This window comes from Vipera ursinii (assembly GCF_947247035.1).
Source record: "Vipera ursinii genome assembly, chromosome: 1".
Classification (NCBI taxonomy): domain Eukaryota; kingdom Metazoa; phylum Chordata; class Lepidosauria; order Squamata; family Viperidae; genus Vipera; species Vipera ursinii.
The window spans coordinates 42,404,563-42,422,845 of record NC_139512.1 but is presented as its reverse complement, the minus strand read 5'-3'; the positions used below and the strand labels follow the sequence as shown (position 1 = coordinate 42,422,845).

General features: G+C 36.4%; 1 protein-coding gene across 6 annotated transcripts in view; it reads right to left on the bottom strand.

Moving 5' to 3' along the window:
* Positions 1–18,283, bottom strand: part of TTC7B (tetratricopeptide repeat domain 7B) — a 137,127-nt gene that overhangs the window by 46,583 nt on the left and 72,261 nt on the right. For all 6 annotated transcript variants that reach the window (XR_014490910.1, XM_083350211.1, XM_083350207.1 and 3 more), the window contains 2 exons: positions 12,706–12,846; positions 4,787–4,989 (listed from right to left, as the gene is read on the bottom strand). Coding sequence is in view for 5 of the 6 variants with exons in the window: in XM_083350211.1 (XP_083206337.1) it covers positions 4,787–4,989; positions 12,706–12,846 (344 nt within the window). In the remaining variant the exon portion in view is untranslated. The remainder of the gene's footprint in view (positions 1–4,786; positions 4,990–12,705; positions 12,847–18,283) is intronic.

Genomic DNA, 18,283 nt, shown 5'->3' with positions numbered 1-18,283 from the left:
ACAGTGATCCTGTCATGATTACAGGCTTCACTGTTCCTACAGCATGTGCCTTTAGTATACTAAACCTATATGTAGTGATTCTGGTTTTATTCCCACTATCATCTTGCCAACTGATCTATACAAATTTCTAGATACTCTTACACAAAGGCAGTTCAGAACCTTCAAGGAAAAACTACCATGGAGTATATAAGCATGTTAAAATAATTATTTTATTAAAATATGACCCAGCACTTTCTCTTTACCAATCACTGTCCTTATTATTTTTCTGGACAGGCTACAAACTAAGCACGGGACCCACTAATCCTAATGGGTTCCATCTCAGACTCATTTTGGAACATCAGATAATATTTGGCACTGGTATTTTGTTTTCATGCATGCCAGTCTTCTATTGCTTTTATTTTTAAAATCTAAAAACATGGGTGGTATAGAAAGTCTGGCCAACACCTGAAAAAGTATAGTATAATACTACAGTAAAGAACTGGAAGCACCTTCAGCTTTAAAGGAATTTTTTTCTTGTCCATTTCCTGTTAAACAAGAACTTCTACCCTTGATGAACAGCAGAGAGCCTCTAGGGGGAATGCAATGTGCATGGAGAGGCCCTTTATTTCAAGTGAATTCAAATGGAAAAGAAAGACATTGTAATATGCAGCTTTTATTTAATGAAAGTGTACTACTTGGGTACAACGCCTACCTTCTTTACAAGGCACCCTTTGGCATTTATCAATGTATTCAATTATCTTGAAAAGCCAGAGAGGTAACATAAAAATACTTCCCTGTATTCTCTGTTCCTTTGTAATTTTTTGTCTTATGCGTTCCCTCAGGAATGTATGAGGAAAAACCTCTCTGAATAATTTACAGAAGCCTTTGAGGAAACAAGCTTTTTATTTTGAATAAAGAAGTCTGATTAAAGTGGAGAATTATAATTCTTCCACTGAGCTCTATACACCACAGGTTTAATTTGAATAAGCATCATGAAATGAATTTTTAACACAATGAAATTACATTGGACACATCAACATATAACAAGTCTAATATTATTAACTTAACTAGCAAAGGATAATTTTGTGATGAAGTACTTTTGTCTCCCACAGCAGAGAATGTGAATTATAACAATGTGAATTATAACACAGACATGATACATGATATCTAGGATACAATCCTTACTCTAGTTCCCACACTGTTCTTCTAATTCTATGCTTACAGAACAGTGTTTCATCAACTATAACACTGCTAAACAACTTGAAAGTGTTTAACAAATTGGGGAAAACAATTATCAAAAGATTTTTGGATGACAGTTCAAAAAGAACACAAGTTTTTCTGTGATAAAATTCTAAAGGTCCTATTTTTTCTTCAACATATCTTTGTAAAGCCCAGTTTTTGTCTTTATATCTTATATATTTTATATTTTATGTATTATAACTTTTTTATACATACTGTGTATATGTATATACACACATATATATACATATATATACATACATATATAATAATAATAATAATAATAATAATAATAATAATAATAATAATAATAATAATAATAGTAGTAGTAGTAGTAGTAGTAGTAGTAAGGAGAAGGAGAAGGAGAAGGAGAAGGAGGAGAAGGAGATGGAGGAGAAGGAGAAGAAGAAGAAGAAGAAGAAGAAGAAGAAGAAGAAGAAGAAGAAGAAGAAGAAGAAGAAGAAGAAGAAGAAGAAGAAGAAGAAGAAGAAGAAGAAGTTGGAAGGGACCTTGGAGGTCATCTAGTCCAACCCCCTGCTAAGGCAGGAAAACCTATACCATTTCAGACAAATGGCTGTCCAGTCTCTTCTTAAAAACTTCCAGTGTTGGAGCATTCACCACTTCTGGAGGCAGGTTGTTCCACTGGTTAGTTGTTCTAACTGTCAGGAAGTTTCTCCTTAGTTCTAGGTTGCTTCTCTCCTTGACTGGTTTCCATCCGTTGCTTCTTGTCCTGCTTTCAGGTGCTTTGGAGAATAGCTTGGCTCCCTCTTCTTTATGGCAGCTCCTGAGATATTGGAACACTGCTATCATGTCACCCCTTACCCTTCTCTTCATTAAACTACACATACCCAATTCCAGCAACCGTTCCCTATATGTTTTAACCTCCAGTCCCCCAATCATCATCTTTGTTGCTCTTCTCTGTACTCTTTCTAGAGTCTCGACATCTTTTTTACATCGTGGTGACCAAAACTGGATGCAGTATTCTAGGTGTGGCCTTACCAAGGCATTGTAAAGTGGTATTAGTACTTCACGTGATCTTGATTCTATTCCTCTGTTAATGCAGCCTAGCACTGTGTTGGCTGTTTTGGCAGCTGCAGTACACTGCTGGCTCATATTTAAATGATTGTCCACTGGGACTCCGAGATCCCTCTCACAGTTACTACTATCGAGCAAGGTACACCTATACTATACCTGTGCATTTGATTTTTCCTGCCTAAATGCAGAACCTTACTTTTTTCACAATTGAATTTCATTTTGTTAGATAGTGCCCAGTGTTCAAGTCTGTCCAGATCCTCCTGTATCTTAAGCCTATCTTCTGGAGTATTGGCTATTCCTGCCAGCTTGGTGTCATCTGCAAATTTGATGAATTCCCCATCTATCACCTCATCGAAATCGTTGATGAAGAAGTTGAAGAGCACTGGGCCCAGAACAGAGCCCTGGGGCACCCAACTACACACTTCCTTCCATGTAGATGCGGTTCCATTGAGGACCACACGCTGAGTACGGCCTGTCAGCCAGCTACGAATCCATCTGGTGGTGATGCTATCTAACCCACATTTTTCTATCTTATCAAGTAGTAGGTTGTATATACACATATACACATCTATATCTCTATCTATCTATCTATCTCTATCTCTATCTATCTATCTATCATCTATCTATCTATCTATCTATCTATCTATCTATCTATCTATCTATCCACACATACACACATATACGTATACATATACGTATACACACACACACACACACACACACACACACACACACACTAATCAAGGAGAGAAGCAACCTAGAACTAATAAGAAATTTCCTGACAGGATGCTCTAACACTGGAAGTTTTTAAGAAGAGATTGGACAACCATTTGTCTGAAATAGGGTTTCCTGCCTGAGCAGGGGGTTGGACTAGATAGAAGACCTCCAAGGTCCCTTCCAAATCTGTTATTCTATTCTACCTCCAAGGCCCCTTCCAACTGTGTTATTCTGTTAAAAGAGGCCTTTCAACATCTCCTAAAGCTAAGACAAAGGATCAAAATAGATTGAATGATGGCCAGTTTTTTTTTAAACAAATCTCATTCTAGAATAGTATTTCTCAACCTTAACTTTAAGCCGTGTGGATTTCAACTGCCACAATTCCCCAGCCAGCTTTCTAGGAGTCAAAGTTGCCAAGGTTGAGAAACGCTGTTCTATAAATTGATGCTGTCATAAGCAAGCTGGTATTGTGAGATACTATTAAGCTTTATAACCACTGCACATAAAGAAAAATAAAAAGTATTATTAAACTTTCTTTTAATATTGTTTTATTTAATCAGAAGTTTTTCTTGAAACGTTTAAAAAAACATTATCTAAGACATTTGTACATTCACTGAAGGTCCAGCTAGAAAAAAAGTTAACAGCATATTTCACTGGGTTGTGCAAAGCACTTTGAAACAACACTTCATAAAGCGTTTGCATGGGCAAAGCATTCCTACAACAGTAAAGCAGCCTTGAGCTTAGGATAGCTTATGCATCTTTTTAAGGCTGTTCCTAATTCTGTATGTGCACACAGAGGCAATCCTTCTGCTGAGGCAGCGAGCAAAGAGAAAGTGCATGCATATGATAATGCAGACAGCTAGACAGAAACTTGCTATTTGCAATGAGAAGAAATCATTGAGTATAAGTGATGTCCCATCTCAGTAGTGCTGAGCAAGCAAATAAAGTAATAACTATAAGGCCTCCTACATTTTCACAGGGTTAAATAAAGTGTTTATTTGGAACTCAAAATGTCCTAGAAAACTACTTTGGTGCGCTATGAAAATGAACTGGCAGGAAAGCTAAAGAAAGCATACTCATAATATACTTTTAAAAGAAATTATAAACACATGGAAAATATAGAATATAGACAACATAGAGAATATCACAGCAATTTACAGGATCATGAAATTAAACCCTTGGTTGATATACTAGTATTTTTTTTTCTGATTTCAGTTGGTTTCAATATGATAAAATAAATACCCAAAGAATAGAATAGAATAGAATAGAATAGAATAGAATAGAATAGAATAGAATAGAATAGAATAGAATAGAATAGAAACCACGTCCCCTCTGGTCTGGGGAAAAACCTCTCTCCACAAAACCGGTCCCAGATGCACAAAAGATTGGGGGGCCACTGGAATAGAATACTGTTCTGTTCTGTTCTGCTTTGCTCTGCTCTGCTCTACACTGAATACCAAGTGAATATATTAATGAACAATTTACACTTGCTGTAGTTTTACAACACTGGGCCATTGCTTATAGAATATTATTTTATTTCAAATATATCAGATATTTTCTCTATTTTCATATCACTAAGAAGATAGATCACCATATCTAAAAAAAAGTCTTCTGTTTCTCTCCCTTTTCTAAATGTGATTATTAGCACTATTGCAGATCAAATAAATGCCAATGGCTCAAGAGTTCATGTTAATAGAATTTATCCCACGCATATTTTTACTGTTGTTGGATACATTCTAATTATAGGATCGATAATGATATTCCTTTAGCGTTTTAAGCAATCTTTTACACATTATGCTGCATAAATTGAACTTACCAATCTTTGCATACTTTTCACATGGGTAGGGCTAATAGATAAGGCCTCTTCATACCAGCGCTTGGCTTCATCAGTATTTCCCCGAAGTTCTGCCACTTGACCTCTCATGTAGAGAACATTGTGAGACATAGGAAAGAGGTTAGCAGCTTCCTGAGTACAAGCAGTGGCTTCTGCAGGTTTTCTAATTCCTATGTATACTTCAGCTGGAAACAGGAAGCAGAGAAAGAAAAAAGAATGAACAATTTCTCACAAATATAAATGTTTTTTAATCCTGCTTTCACTTAGCTTTCCAGAAAACTACTTCTGGTAAGCAAGCAGTCATAGGCAAGAAGCCATTCTACAATATGGAAAAACATGATTGCCCGCTCTTTTTATGATTGATCTACCATTACTCTTTTCCTCAGAATAAAAGGCTCCCTGCTAATTTTTATAAAAGATGCTTGTATCTGTAAGGAACTGTAATCTTACAATTACTATTAGTATCAAAAGTAAATTTTCTTGGTATATGCCAGTGATGGCAAACCTTTTAAAGACCGAGTGCTCAAACTGCTACCCAAAACCCACTTACATATGTATCGTCAGGTGCCAGGTGGGCATGGCCCATTGGGTGGGTGTGGCTGTGGTGGTAACAGCAGACTAGGTGGGACGAAAAAGTTCAATCAATTCCAACTTTGCAAGATCTTTTTTTTCCCTGCGAGATGTTGGAATTGATTGATTGAACCTTTTTTTTTGCACACGGCAGTGGAGGCCTAAAGCGAAAAGGTTTTATAAAACCCAGCTGAAGGCCTAGGACTGGGGTGAGGGCGCGCGTGCCCACAGAGAGGGTTCTGTGTGCCACCTGTGGCACGTGTGCCATAGGTTCGCCACCACGGGTATATGCAGTACTTTAAGGCATGTGCTAAATAATTAAGAGACTCAAATAGTATGTCATGGGACTCCAGCATTTTGATACAGCTAGAAACTAGGAAATATTGCAAAAAGGTGTTGCTTAGCTTAACATCAAATACTTTGGAAGGTTTATTTCCTCCAGATTTTTTTTACATTTTAAATTATTGTTCTTTTGCCGTCTTCAAAGTCTTCTCTTCCTTTAATTTTAAAAAGCGTGCACATTTTTTTATTTCTATCATAATATGCTGTATATCCTAATTCATTATTTTCAGTTTTTGACATCTTGCCTCCATGAAATTGAACTGGATAAAATATATAAACTGAATCATAACTATTCATCTTATATTAGTTACAATCTTTAAATAAAATAATTTTTATCAAATAATCTAAAAATGTACTTAATCTGTCAGAGGCATGTTCCCTAACCTAAAAATGTACTTAATTTGTCAGAGGCATGTTCCCTAACAACATTTTTATTAGTTTTTAAATTGTTTAGTGGAAGAGAAAGAAAATAAATATGATACAAGTTAAAAGTAAAATAACTCCCAGACTCATAGTTTATAACAGTCAATCACTTAGAGGGGCCCAATGAACCTCTCTATCTAGTTATACATTCGATCATGTTGAAGCTATAAAAACAGAACTACAAGTTTTGGTATCTAATTTTGATTGAAGGTCAGTTCAATTCTTGCTCTGGGATCTTAAAAAAAACCCAGCCAGGATAAAGCAGACACATTATTGCAGAGGCCAGAAATTTAATTCATTGAAATAGCAGGGTATCTGTTGTCCCTCCAACTAGTCTCAGCAGTCCTACCCAAATCAGATAATGAAAGGAATAGTTAAAAATAGGAAGAGGGTGATATTTTTATTTAAGATTTGATGTTAACATTTTAAAGCACTATATAACAATTGTGCTTCTTAGTAAACAAAGTATTGTTTCAATGCTGTTCTTATTTTTCCTCTTGGGAAGGGGTGCATCATCCTCTCTATCAAAGAGATTGAAACCGCAGCATGGACCTAACTGTGGGTCATCTCCTTCATTTTTTGCATGACCCAGGAGAGTCCTGGATCCAGTAAAGAGGTGACTGAGCTGACAGCAGAGAGATCTGTTGCCTCCTTAGGAGTTACTGACTTAAACTTATCAGAGGTCATGTCCCAGGTGCCTCGGCCTGCTTCACCAGTCTAAGGTGCAGTGAATCTGAGTGATCATCTACCAGACAGTCTGAATAATCCTTACAATAGTCTAACAATAATTCCAAGGGGTACTCCCCACCCAACAGAGACCAAGTCACTCTAAACAGGGCAGCAGAACAGCTATTGGTATTTTGCCACTCTTATCGGCAGCTATTGATATTTGCCAGCTATTGGTATTTTGCCACTCTTATTAATGTAGTCAGATTCACTCACCTCTCCTTGTTCCGTCCATCCCATCCCATCCCATCCCATCTTTTTTTTCCTTTTTCAAGGTTTAAGCCTACTAAAATTCTTGAGGTAAATAGGCATATTTTTAGATAACTGGAATACATATGAAGAGGAGAGACTTCCCACCATTTACTGCAGACCACAAACCTTATTTTGACTTCTGAACGATGACAAGCTAGTCTTTGTTTTCTGCTTTGCCCACTTTTTTTGTGAATTAATCTGCCATGAATGCGGTCACCTCACCTATCTCCTTTTGATTCCACTGTGTAATAATAACAGCAACTGACAGCTCATTATATCTAGAATATTATATGAACTCCTGCCTAGCTATCAAATTCTGCTTTAGGGTAAATATTAAAATGTTTGGTAAATAAATGACAGATCATATATTCTATGTAATTTATCACTGAGGTATAACTGTGCAGTATCTTTAAAAGTGTGGTTAGGCAAGAATAAACTTTCAAAGTCATCATGCCACAAGATAAACGTGACAGGACACAGAAAAGCAACAGATATTTGTAATTGAGTGGTAGATGAGATGGAACAATTGTCACGGGATGGGTTTTTAAAAATGGAATATAGAATATCAAAGGAAGATTAGTACAGTAGTCCTACAACAGTTCATTTAGTGACTGTTCAAAGTTACAACGGCACTGAAAAAAGTAACCTATGACCATTTTTTTCAGTTACAACCTTTGCAGCATTCCCATGATCATGTGATCAAAATTCAGATGCTTGGCAACTGGTTCATACTTATGACCATTGCTATGTCCCAGGATCATGTGATCACTGTGTGTGATCAAGTCAATAGGGAAGCCCAATTCACTTAACAATCTGGTTACTAACTTATCAGCTGCAGTGATTCACAACAACTGTGGCAAGGTAGGTCATAAAATGGGGCAAACTCACTTAACAAATATCTTACTTAGTAACAGAAATCTTGGGCTCAATTGTGGTTATAAGTCAAGGACTACCCGTACTTAATTTTTTTAAGGATCTTTTTAAAATGATACTTGTCCTTTTACCTTTCTGCAAACAAGTTTTCTGTTTGTTTCTCTCCCGGATTATTCATTCATTCTGGACAAAGATGCAACGCAAAGAGGTTTTACTTGCTGGTCGGTGACTGTCAGTGACTAGAAACTGTCAGTAAAGTAATTTCTGGCTCATTATAATATGCCTAGAATCTCCTGTCTACATCTCTGAATCCTTTGGGAAATGTTTATTTTATAAGACACTGAAACAAGTTGAATATTCCAAGGAGCTGATGATTTTTTCAGGAGTTCAGGAGAATTAATGCTGGAGAAAATAAGCTTTCTTACTTTCTCCTGAAAAAAAATCTGATCTCCTTAAAGAACTGAATGCTTCTATTTCTTTTTAGCAAAGTCTTCTTCTTTCAAACTAGTAACCAAGCGTAGAGAGCACTAAGGATTCCAGTCTTCTTTTTCTTCTCAGGAATTCATGGAATATAGCAACGACTTTATTACAGCAGAGGGAACGGCTGAAATGGTCATACATAATCCATATGTGTGTGTGTGTGTGTGTGTGTGTGTGTGTGTGTGTGTGTATGTATGTATGTATATATATAAACTTTTTAAAAGTAAACAAACCATCATCCCTGTTTTAGCAATTGGAGGTTTAATGCATTTGTTTTACTGCACTTTTTAAAGTACAAAATTAAGCCACTGTAGTTTGACAGCTTACCACTGAATTTTGATGTCACAATCTTGTAGGTTTCTGAGGGTGAAACATAGATTTCCCACTCCTGTTAACCCCCCCCCCCCTTGACTAGTATATTTCTAGAAACTTAGCAAATATATTAGTAATCAGTTCAAGGTAAACCTATGAGCTTCCGGGATGAGTAGTTTAAGCTTTCCTCTCCTATCTAATTATTTCTACTATGCCAAACAGGACTTCGTTTATTCAAAGTTGATGCAAGAAGAATTAGACAGGGACCAGGAGGGGCCCAAGAAGAGCTGTTTGCTGCTTTGAATCACCAAGCCTTTTTGAATATATATTACCCTTATATATGTAGATTTAGGTATCTAGATACAGACTTCTCCAATATGCAGAACTATTTTTTTAAATGGAGGGCTACACTGGGAAAAGCTGACTTAGAGAAACCACATCATTCATTACAAAAAGAGAACTGTCACTCATGTGAGCTGCCCAGAGTCAAGTGAGAGTTGGGCGACCTACAAGTTTACTAGATGATGATGATGACAATGACAGTATCTGCCCTGGTTGTTTTCTTTACTGAAACAATGCACAATGGCAGCAGAATTAAATGATAACAAATATAATAAATTTTGCTTGTTTTTTGTTATTGTTCATATGCTCTCCTAAACTGATGACATGAAATAATAGTACAATGATCAATATATTATGTGCTATAAAAATCAAATATGTTAACCTTAGAATAAGAGTTTGATGCTATTTTCTTTATTCATATCTGTACCAAGGAAAGTTGTCATTCTTTTTCTATCTTTCTTACTTTTTTTCTCCAATTCTATTTTTTTGAGCTTTTTTCTTTTGAAAATCTTTTTCTTTATTTATTAAATTTGCTTCCTATCCAACTTGACACAATCTTTATCTTTTAATCTTATATTTTTTAAGAAACCAGAAGTTATGTACATAAAAATATGCTAATACTTTCATGCTTTAACTAAGGAAAAATCAGAGTGTACGTGTATTCTGAAATACATTCAAGTTACAATATTGGTTTTTCAAAAGAAAAATATACATGTTTTAGTAACTGTAGGTTATATTTTCACTTATATTCCTCCCATGATTAACATGAATTTGAATGCATGAATTCAGCATTAAATCCAGAATCTACTAAAATATTTTATAATACATGAAATAATTTTAAATTTATAACATCTACCAGATGAAGAAATGTCATCGTTTACAAATCTATTTCTGGATGTAAGTCAAAGGTTGGTTTTCACTGACTAGACTGCAGTTTTCCATACAAACCATCCTGTTTTAAGGAGTTTGGCAAAAGCCTTCTTTCTGATCTGCCAACCGAAATTAAGATGTTGGACTGGGAGCACAAAGATCCAGGTTCTAGTGCATTTTTGGCCATGGAAACCCACTGGGTAGCTCTGGACCAGTTATTCTCTATCAGCCCAACTCATTTTTCAGAATGTTGTTGTTGTAGAAGAAAAAAAAACAGGAGAAAACATTATGTGCACTGCCTTAAGCTCTTATTTACAAAAGATAGGATATAAATCAAATAATAAACAAACAAGCAATCAAATAAACAAATATAATAGAAACCTGGCAAGAAGGATGTCTTCTCAGTTACCCTTGTCAGAAAAGTACATCAAGTTTTCTTTTTGAAGTTGTTCTATCTAGCCACTAGTTAGCAAACTATTTTAATTTCAGCAAAAGCTGGCCCATACTTGCTACATCCATTTTAAATGTACAATATATTTAACAGAATCTTTTATTGATGTCTCTGTTCTGTTTTTATGTTTTTAACTTTGTAAAATACCTTTAAGTTAAAGGCAGGATACAAACTTCACACACAAATATTGCCTTTGACTAAACATCTTTTTCTTGGGCTTGAAATAAGAGTCAGACGGATAAAATGGCTATTCCACATGAAGAATTCATCAAACATTCTGGATTGCTTGTACTACTAGGACAATACATTTAACTTCTCAGAAATAATTAGATATGCCCAGCAACCAGTTGTTAATGGCCGCCACAGAAAAGGCATAAATACGTTTGCTGTCACAGGGGTGGAAGGGAATACTATAAACCCTGACACTCTGGAAGTATTTAAAAACAGAAGTGTTGCATAATATTTGACACTGGAAACCAGGATTTAAGATAGGGGAAAGATGAGAGGTCCAATTGCCAAATGCTCATGGTCCTTCTAGGCCTCAGAGATTTCCTTATAAGATAAGTAGATTTCAACTTTTCACCTAGCTTGTGTACATAAATACAAAATGATATAAAATGTTCATATTTGACCAGCACCAGTAACTGTTATATAACTTAGCACCCATAGTAATCTCCTAAATCAATCAATCAATCAATCAATTTGATACAGATAGTTGTCAAACTTACAACCATTCATTTAGTAATTCACTTAAGAACCGTTTTATTAACTTAACAACTACAGTGATTCACTTAGCAACTATGGCAAGAAAGGTTGTAAATTGGGGCAAAATTAATTTAACAATGGAAATTTTGCGCTCAGTTGTGGTCATAAGCTGAGGACTACCTGTATTTACAATTTCCAAGTTCTGATTTCGGATTAAACTATCTTCCTTCAAATTCTAATTCAGATTTAGGATTAAGTACTTCAGAAAACAAAAGAATGCTGCAGGTTTAAGTATTTAGTTAGAAACAATTAAATGGAAAATTACATAATGTATTATTAGTATAGTATTTTATAGTGTAGTGTAGTGTAGTGTAGTGTAATGCAATGCAATGCAACGCAACACAACGCAACACAATAACAATATAATAATATGGATTATTCTTCAAACAAGTATAAATGCTCCCCTAATCCTTGAAATAACATTATTATTTGGACTGAAGTGGGCTAATGGGAGCTTACCTAGCTTCACAAACTCCATTATTTCACATTAGCTCAACCTGAACTGCCTAATGTAAACATGCATAGATGGGCTGCCTGAAACACAGCAGATACCTGATTAATCATCTATTGCCACACCAGTTCCAACTGTTAATCAGGGATTGCTTTTGTTTCCCTACGCAATGTTCTTCTTAGAAAGCTGACATATATTACCTTACTAGTATTACATATCATTTATAACATACTATATCAAAAATAGCATTTTTAAAAATTAGACTATTGGAACTCCTGAATGTACATAGCTATTTCTCATGGGACAGAACATTTTTTTCCTGTCTGCAGTAATCAAATCTATATAAACCTAAATTAGTCAAGCATTAAGATATGACCAGAAACACTTCCTAAAATTCTCAGTTAGAATACTAATTTATCCACATAAAACATATATATCAGGAGTGTCAAACTGCCAGCCCGCGGGCCAGCCCCGTCATGCAGTAGCCACGCCCACCCGACTGCCAGCAATGGCAAAACCATCCCGATACGTTGCGTGACGCCACGTGACATTGCGAGTTTGACATGTCTGATATATAGCCTCCCAAAAAATTCTCCCAAAACTATTTTTAGTTATTTTTATCATTTGATGCATTTTGAGAAAGCACTTTAAAAATATTTTTTTCAGGTAGCATTTATCTTTTCCACCAAAGTTGCTGCTTTTTGTCCCGACTAAAATAATGTCACACCTAATTTGCGTGTGACATCTTACATTTCCATGCCTTAACATCTTCTGTCCAGCGGCTGGGGAAAAAAGCAGGGAGAGGCAACCTTCTGACAAGCTTGTTAAATAAATACTAAATGCTCCCTTCTTCTAATCCCGAGTTTTCATAAATTAAGCATTGTTGTGTTCTTGTCTTCAAATGAATCAAAATGCCACATTCTGGGGAAAAAAGCATCCTTCTATGCACCATTTTTATGCCGACATCCGTCTGGCCTGCTGAATGCAGCAAAGCATTTCCTGGGGCTAATGGGTAAGAAGAAACAACTGCTCAGTCCCATTTACCTGCATGAAGCCAGATCTGAGCCAAAGTCATCCAAGGATGCAGAGGACCTTGCTTTGGAGTACTACTCTGCAAAGATGAAGCCACCTCTGAAAGTGCCTGCTCCACTCTAGAGGCTGCTATTGATGTCGCATGGACCGAACCTATGAAAGGAATGACAAATAAATGATTTCAGGTGAAAGGGGAAAAAGGTGCAAGTTATCACATGCAGGTTCTAAATTCTTCATTTTAATTCTGTGTAATGTAAAATAATTACAAATCCCCCAAAATCTATACTTCGGGGCACCTGTAAGACATGTTTTAAAACTTCGTTAGGAGGTTAGTGTTGGTGAACCTGTGTTAAAAGGCTACTAGTGGAAATGACAAATGAGACTGGAGCAGCCATTGGGAAATACAAAAAGTTTTAGCTGTCAAGCTGGAAGTGAGTAGATTTGTGAGTACACAAATGCTAAGGCCCAAAGGGAGTGCAATAACACTATGTGATAATTTCGTTTACTTGCTCTTTAATGCAAATGCAAGTCTTTGTGATTTTTTCCCCCAAAAGGGATAATTTGAAGCGTATATTAAGAGTGGAAAAAACAACATCGTATTACATGGAGAGTAGCCTCAGCGTTTCCCTTAAGAGAAATTGAATGGCATAAATCAACCTGTGGTCTGCAGACTCCTGGGGGCTGCAATGTCGTCACAGGGGGTCCGCGAAGGCTTGAAACAATGTTATGATTTAAATACTTAGTTAAATCTTGCTGGCCTGTGGCCATGTTCTGTGGCCACAAAAGTTATTTAAAGGGGGTCCTTAGTCAAGGAAAGGTTGAGAACCATCTGCATAAATTATAGAGTTCTCCTATCAACAACACTAGCAGCAGTTAGAGAAGTACACAAAATGGACACTTCATCCAAAGTCAGCTGGAGTATATCAAAAAGCTGATTCAGAGCTATTAGATCTTGATATTGCCTCATTTGTTACCATTTGTCAGGTTTTTAAAATGACTAATCATATTTCAGTGCACAAGATGGTGCCAAATTGTCATCAGCTCTCACTACGCATGTAGAATATAACAGTTTTTGCTACAGTTTCTAATTATGCAACAGACTTAGTACATTTTTTTAAACGTTCATGGCACTTATTAAATAGATTCTACAAATATAGCACATAGGCACATTCCAAAAAAGCTTAGGTTGCCAAAGAATTTAAGTGAAAAGCAAAGTATTTGTAAGAAGAAAACAAAGATAAATTCCTTCTTTGTTGACCTATGACAATCTTATCACCTTCTCTGGTTCTCTTGATGAGAATTCTGAAACTAAATCTACCTTTTTTCTTCACAAGGTAATGGTATATGTTTACAGATACGTTTTATTAGACACCACAGATGAATATGTCTGGTTGAAGTTATTGGCTTTTTTGTCTGAGTCATACAATCAGTCATGGCAGTGCTCTTGATTTTTGTCTTTTTAACAATATACAGCTGAAACTGTTCCTTATATTCAATAGGGGAAAACATCATTCATTCAGTTTCTGTTTGCTATACAGTTGGTTAAGTAGAAGAGGTCTGTAATATTCAAGACTGAAGCATGCAGGTTCCAAAGAGATACTGGAGGAATTTCATCTATACTTCATGTACTCCTTTCAGGTTTTTAAAAATATATTTCACACTCCTACATCTGGATCTTACACAAATATATCGAAAAGTCAGCAACATTTATTTTAACAGAACTGACTTTAATAAATGTGGTCAGGATTAATCTTACAGATAAGCACTCAGGGAGGACTTCTCACATACGTTCAATAGCTTTAATTCAAAACCTGTACTTACATGGTGCATTTCTCAGGACTTGATCATCTTGTTTTACTCAAGTCCTTTCTAGCTAATAAGGGGGTCCATGCAAAGGAGGCCTTTAAAAAAAGGCAAAATAGTGGTTGCATTCCTTCCTTTACATGCCTTACATTACAACACATATAAAAAAAGGAGGTAGGGCTTAAACTGTACAGTTGCAGCCACATTCTAGATTTTGGGACAGCTCCCCGTGCTGAGTTGCCACAAGCTGCCCCCTTAGTGCATGGTAGTTTGGAAGGTCTCTGGGCCTTTGAAAGCTACTTAGGTGGGCAGGGAGCATCCACTTTCCACTTAAGCACTTTGGAGCTTAGGTAAAGGTAAAGGTAAAGGTTCCCCCGCACATGTGTGCTAGTCGTTTCTGACTCTAGGGGCCGGTGCTCATCTCCGTTTCAAAGCCGAAGAGCCAGCGCTTGTCCGAGGACGTCTCCGTGGTCATGTGGCCGGCATGACTAGACGCCAAAGGCGCACGGAACGCTGTTACCTTCCCACCGTAGCAGTCCCTATTTTTCTACTTGCATTTTTTACGTGCTTTCGAACTGCTAGGTTGGCAGAAGCTGGGACGAGTAACAGGCGCTCACTCTGCTATGCGGCACTCGGGATTCGACCCGCCAAACTGCCGACCTTCTGATCGACAAGCTCAGTGTCCTAACCCACTGAGCCACCGCGTCCCTTGGAGCTTAGTTACTATGTATTTTAGGCTTTTCATATATATTGAACAGAAATATTGAAAAAGGGATCACTGGAAAAGGAGAATGAGAAAGAATGACATATTCATCCTGCTCAACAGCATTTGAATATTATACTACTACTGTGCTGCCACCACGTGGCTGTTTTGGAGAAATTACAATGTGGGCAGTCAGACCCTCCTACCCTATGATGTATTTCCTCTTCCCTCCCCTTTCTGGGATGGACTTCCTCCTCCTTGTCCCTAGAGACTTCTCCTTCTCCATTAACCAGCAAACATGTGATAACAGCAGACATGTGCAGACGCTGGGAGTATTACCATTTTCTGACCTTGGAAATACTGACAAACATCATCTGAGTGCACCTCACCATGCTGAAAGCTATTCTACATGTATTAAAGGTATTTCTAGATGATAAAGGTGTTTCCATGAGTTCAACTATCTGGAGAGAGAGCTGTTAATGGTAATGGCATCTGCTTATATAGACCATAGAAGTCTTAACAAGGGATTAATTACAGTACAACGGCTTTGATCCAGAATGGTCAGAAAATCGTAATACTCCCAGCGTCTGCACATGTCTGCTGTTATCACGTTTGCTGGTTAATGGAGAAGGAGAAGTCTCTAGGAACAAGGAGGAGGAAGTCCATCCCAGAGAGGGGAGGGAAGAGGAAATACATCATAGGGTAGGAGGGTCTGACTGCCCACATTGTAATTTCTGCAAAACAGCCACGTGGTGGCAGCACAAGTACCAACATTAATTCAAGTAATCAGATTTCCTCATGACCAGCTTCAAACTTATTAATTAAATCCTAATTAGCCTTCTCCACATTGGTATTGTTATAATGCTTAACTACAATTAAGGCAAGAAAGGGTAGGAAGATGGGAATATTTGTTCTAAAGGCTCTCAAATATACTATGCCAACTCATTACCAACTGTTTAAAAACCAGGAGTATTATGTTTACAATTTACACTGGTATATTGTATAATCTCAATTTCTCTAATGTTGTAATCACACATTCTTGAAACACAGCATATCTATTGTTATTTCAATATTATACTATTCTTTTATTTTTGACCATCATGTATATAATTTTGGTCCAATTAGCAGATCTATACAAGTTTTACAAATGAAAATGTGCATTTTTAAACATAGCTGGTAAGCCATAATTCCTATGAAGAACCTATGCGTTTGCTCCTAAACAAACAAGAAAACAAACATTTTTTTCTGGCCTCTCTCACAGAGTTGTAGTAACGAAAGAGGAAAAATCAGAATGGAACCAATTAAGGACTGATTATATAGTCCAGACAGTCTGGTGTACCTGGTTGCATATATATTGCCTTGGTGGAGCAGTGGGCTAATGCCTCCTTAAGTAACACCAGCTGCCTGCAATTAGTGCAGGTTCGCATCCCACCAGGCTCAAGGTTGACTCAGCCTTCCATCCTTCCGAGGTAGGTAAAATGAGGACCCAGATTGTTGGGGGCAATTAAGCTGACTTTGTAATAATGCCGCTTGGGGTGTGTGTGAAAGCCCTAACAAGCAGGCATATACATAGAATGAAGGCTACTGCTAAGCTTGTAAGCCGCCCTGAGTCTTCGGAGAAGGGCGGGATATAAATGGAATTTAAAAAAATATATATATAGTATGGTGTTTTGCATCTTGAGTAGAGGTTAAATAACCAGTCTTTACTAATATTGGCTTCATGTAAACAATGGTTGGATGGAAATTTATGGAAATCCAACATACTTTGAGGTATGTCAAATCCCTAAACCTCTATTCTACACCTTAACAGAGATCTGACAAAAAGGTTGGAGAAGATAGCACTTAGGCATTATTTAGCATTTTATCTTATTTCTATTTGAGGAATTATTACTGTTACTGAGCTATCATTGCATTCTCTTGGATATGGCCATGTATCAGAATGAATGGCCTATTTTAAATTCCTTTAATTAAACAAAAATCCGTCATAATTTGAAGAAGCAATATGGAAGCTTGTCACTGTGAAAAGGTGGATACTGAAATTATGAGCACTTGGGCAGTTTTGTTTTCAAAAAGTTAAGTAGAAGAAAAAAAGGAGAACAGTTTCAGTTCTACTGTGACCCTGTCCTTGATGGATTATGAGAAATAACATTATTTTAAAATGAGTTGATCACTATTTCCAGAGACTCTTTCCTTCCTTGCTACAAGATGAAAAGTTAATTTTCAATTAAATGTCATGATAATGATGTCTTAGTCAAAAAGATGAAAAGAATTGGAATTAAGCAAAACCATGCAATGTAAAAATGTATTAAAATTCACATGCACATAAATTAAAACAGAAAGAAAAGGCAGGCTTCAAAGCACGTTGAAACAGCAAAATGTGGAGCATGCAGAGATCTGTATGCCAGTGCAAGCCAATCACTGTCTAGATTAAGAGACAGTATCTTCTGCAGTACTAGCTAAAATAGACATATGTATTTATGGACAAATCTGACATGACCATTCCCAATATATTAAAATACTTCTGGATTTTTTGGGAAATGTGTGTAACAGAAGTGAAACTTGTACTTTCTGTTCTATTAATTATTAATATTATTTTGTCCATTAAATTGTTACATGAAACTCAACAATTAAGAAAAATCTAACTCAATATAATAAACTAACAGGATCAGAAAAAGTCAAAGATAGCTAATAAATAATAATAGAATAAAGATTTCGGATCACTTGTAAGTATCAAACAAAAATAATTTTCCTATTATTATTATTATTTATTTAATTTTTATACCGCCCTTCTCCCGAAGGACTCAGGGCGGTGTACAGTATATTTTTTAAATTTTGAACCCAGTTTTTTTCTCGATTAGCTTCATTTATTCTTGTTAGCCAAGGAGCTAGAATGTAATTCAACTTCCAACTGATCTGGAAAAGTCACTGCAATGATACATAAATACGGCTGCTTGTAAAGTACATTAATGAATATCCAAGGATTAACTCCTTTTTCCAAAATGTATCTGTTTGGAGCCCTCCAGAAATTAATACTGCCTCTTTAATAACTGAAATCAAGTGACTAGATAAGTGCATTCAGATCTC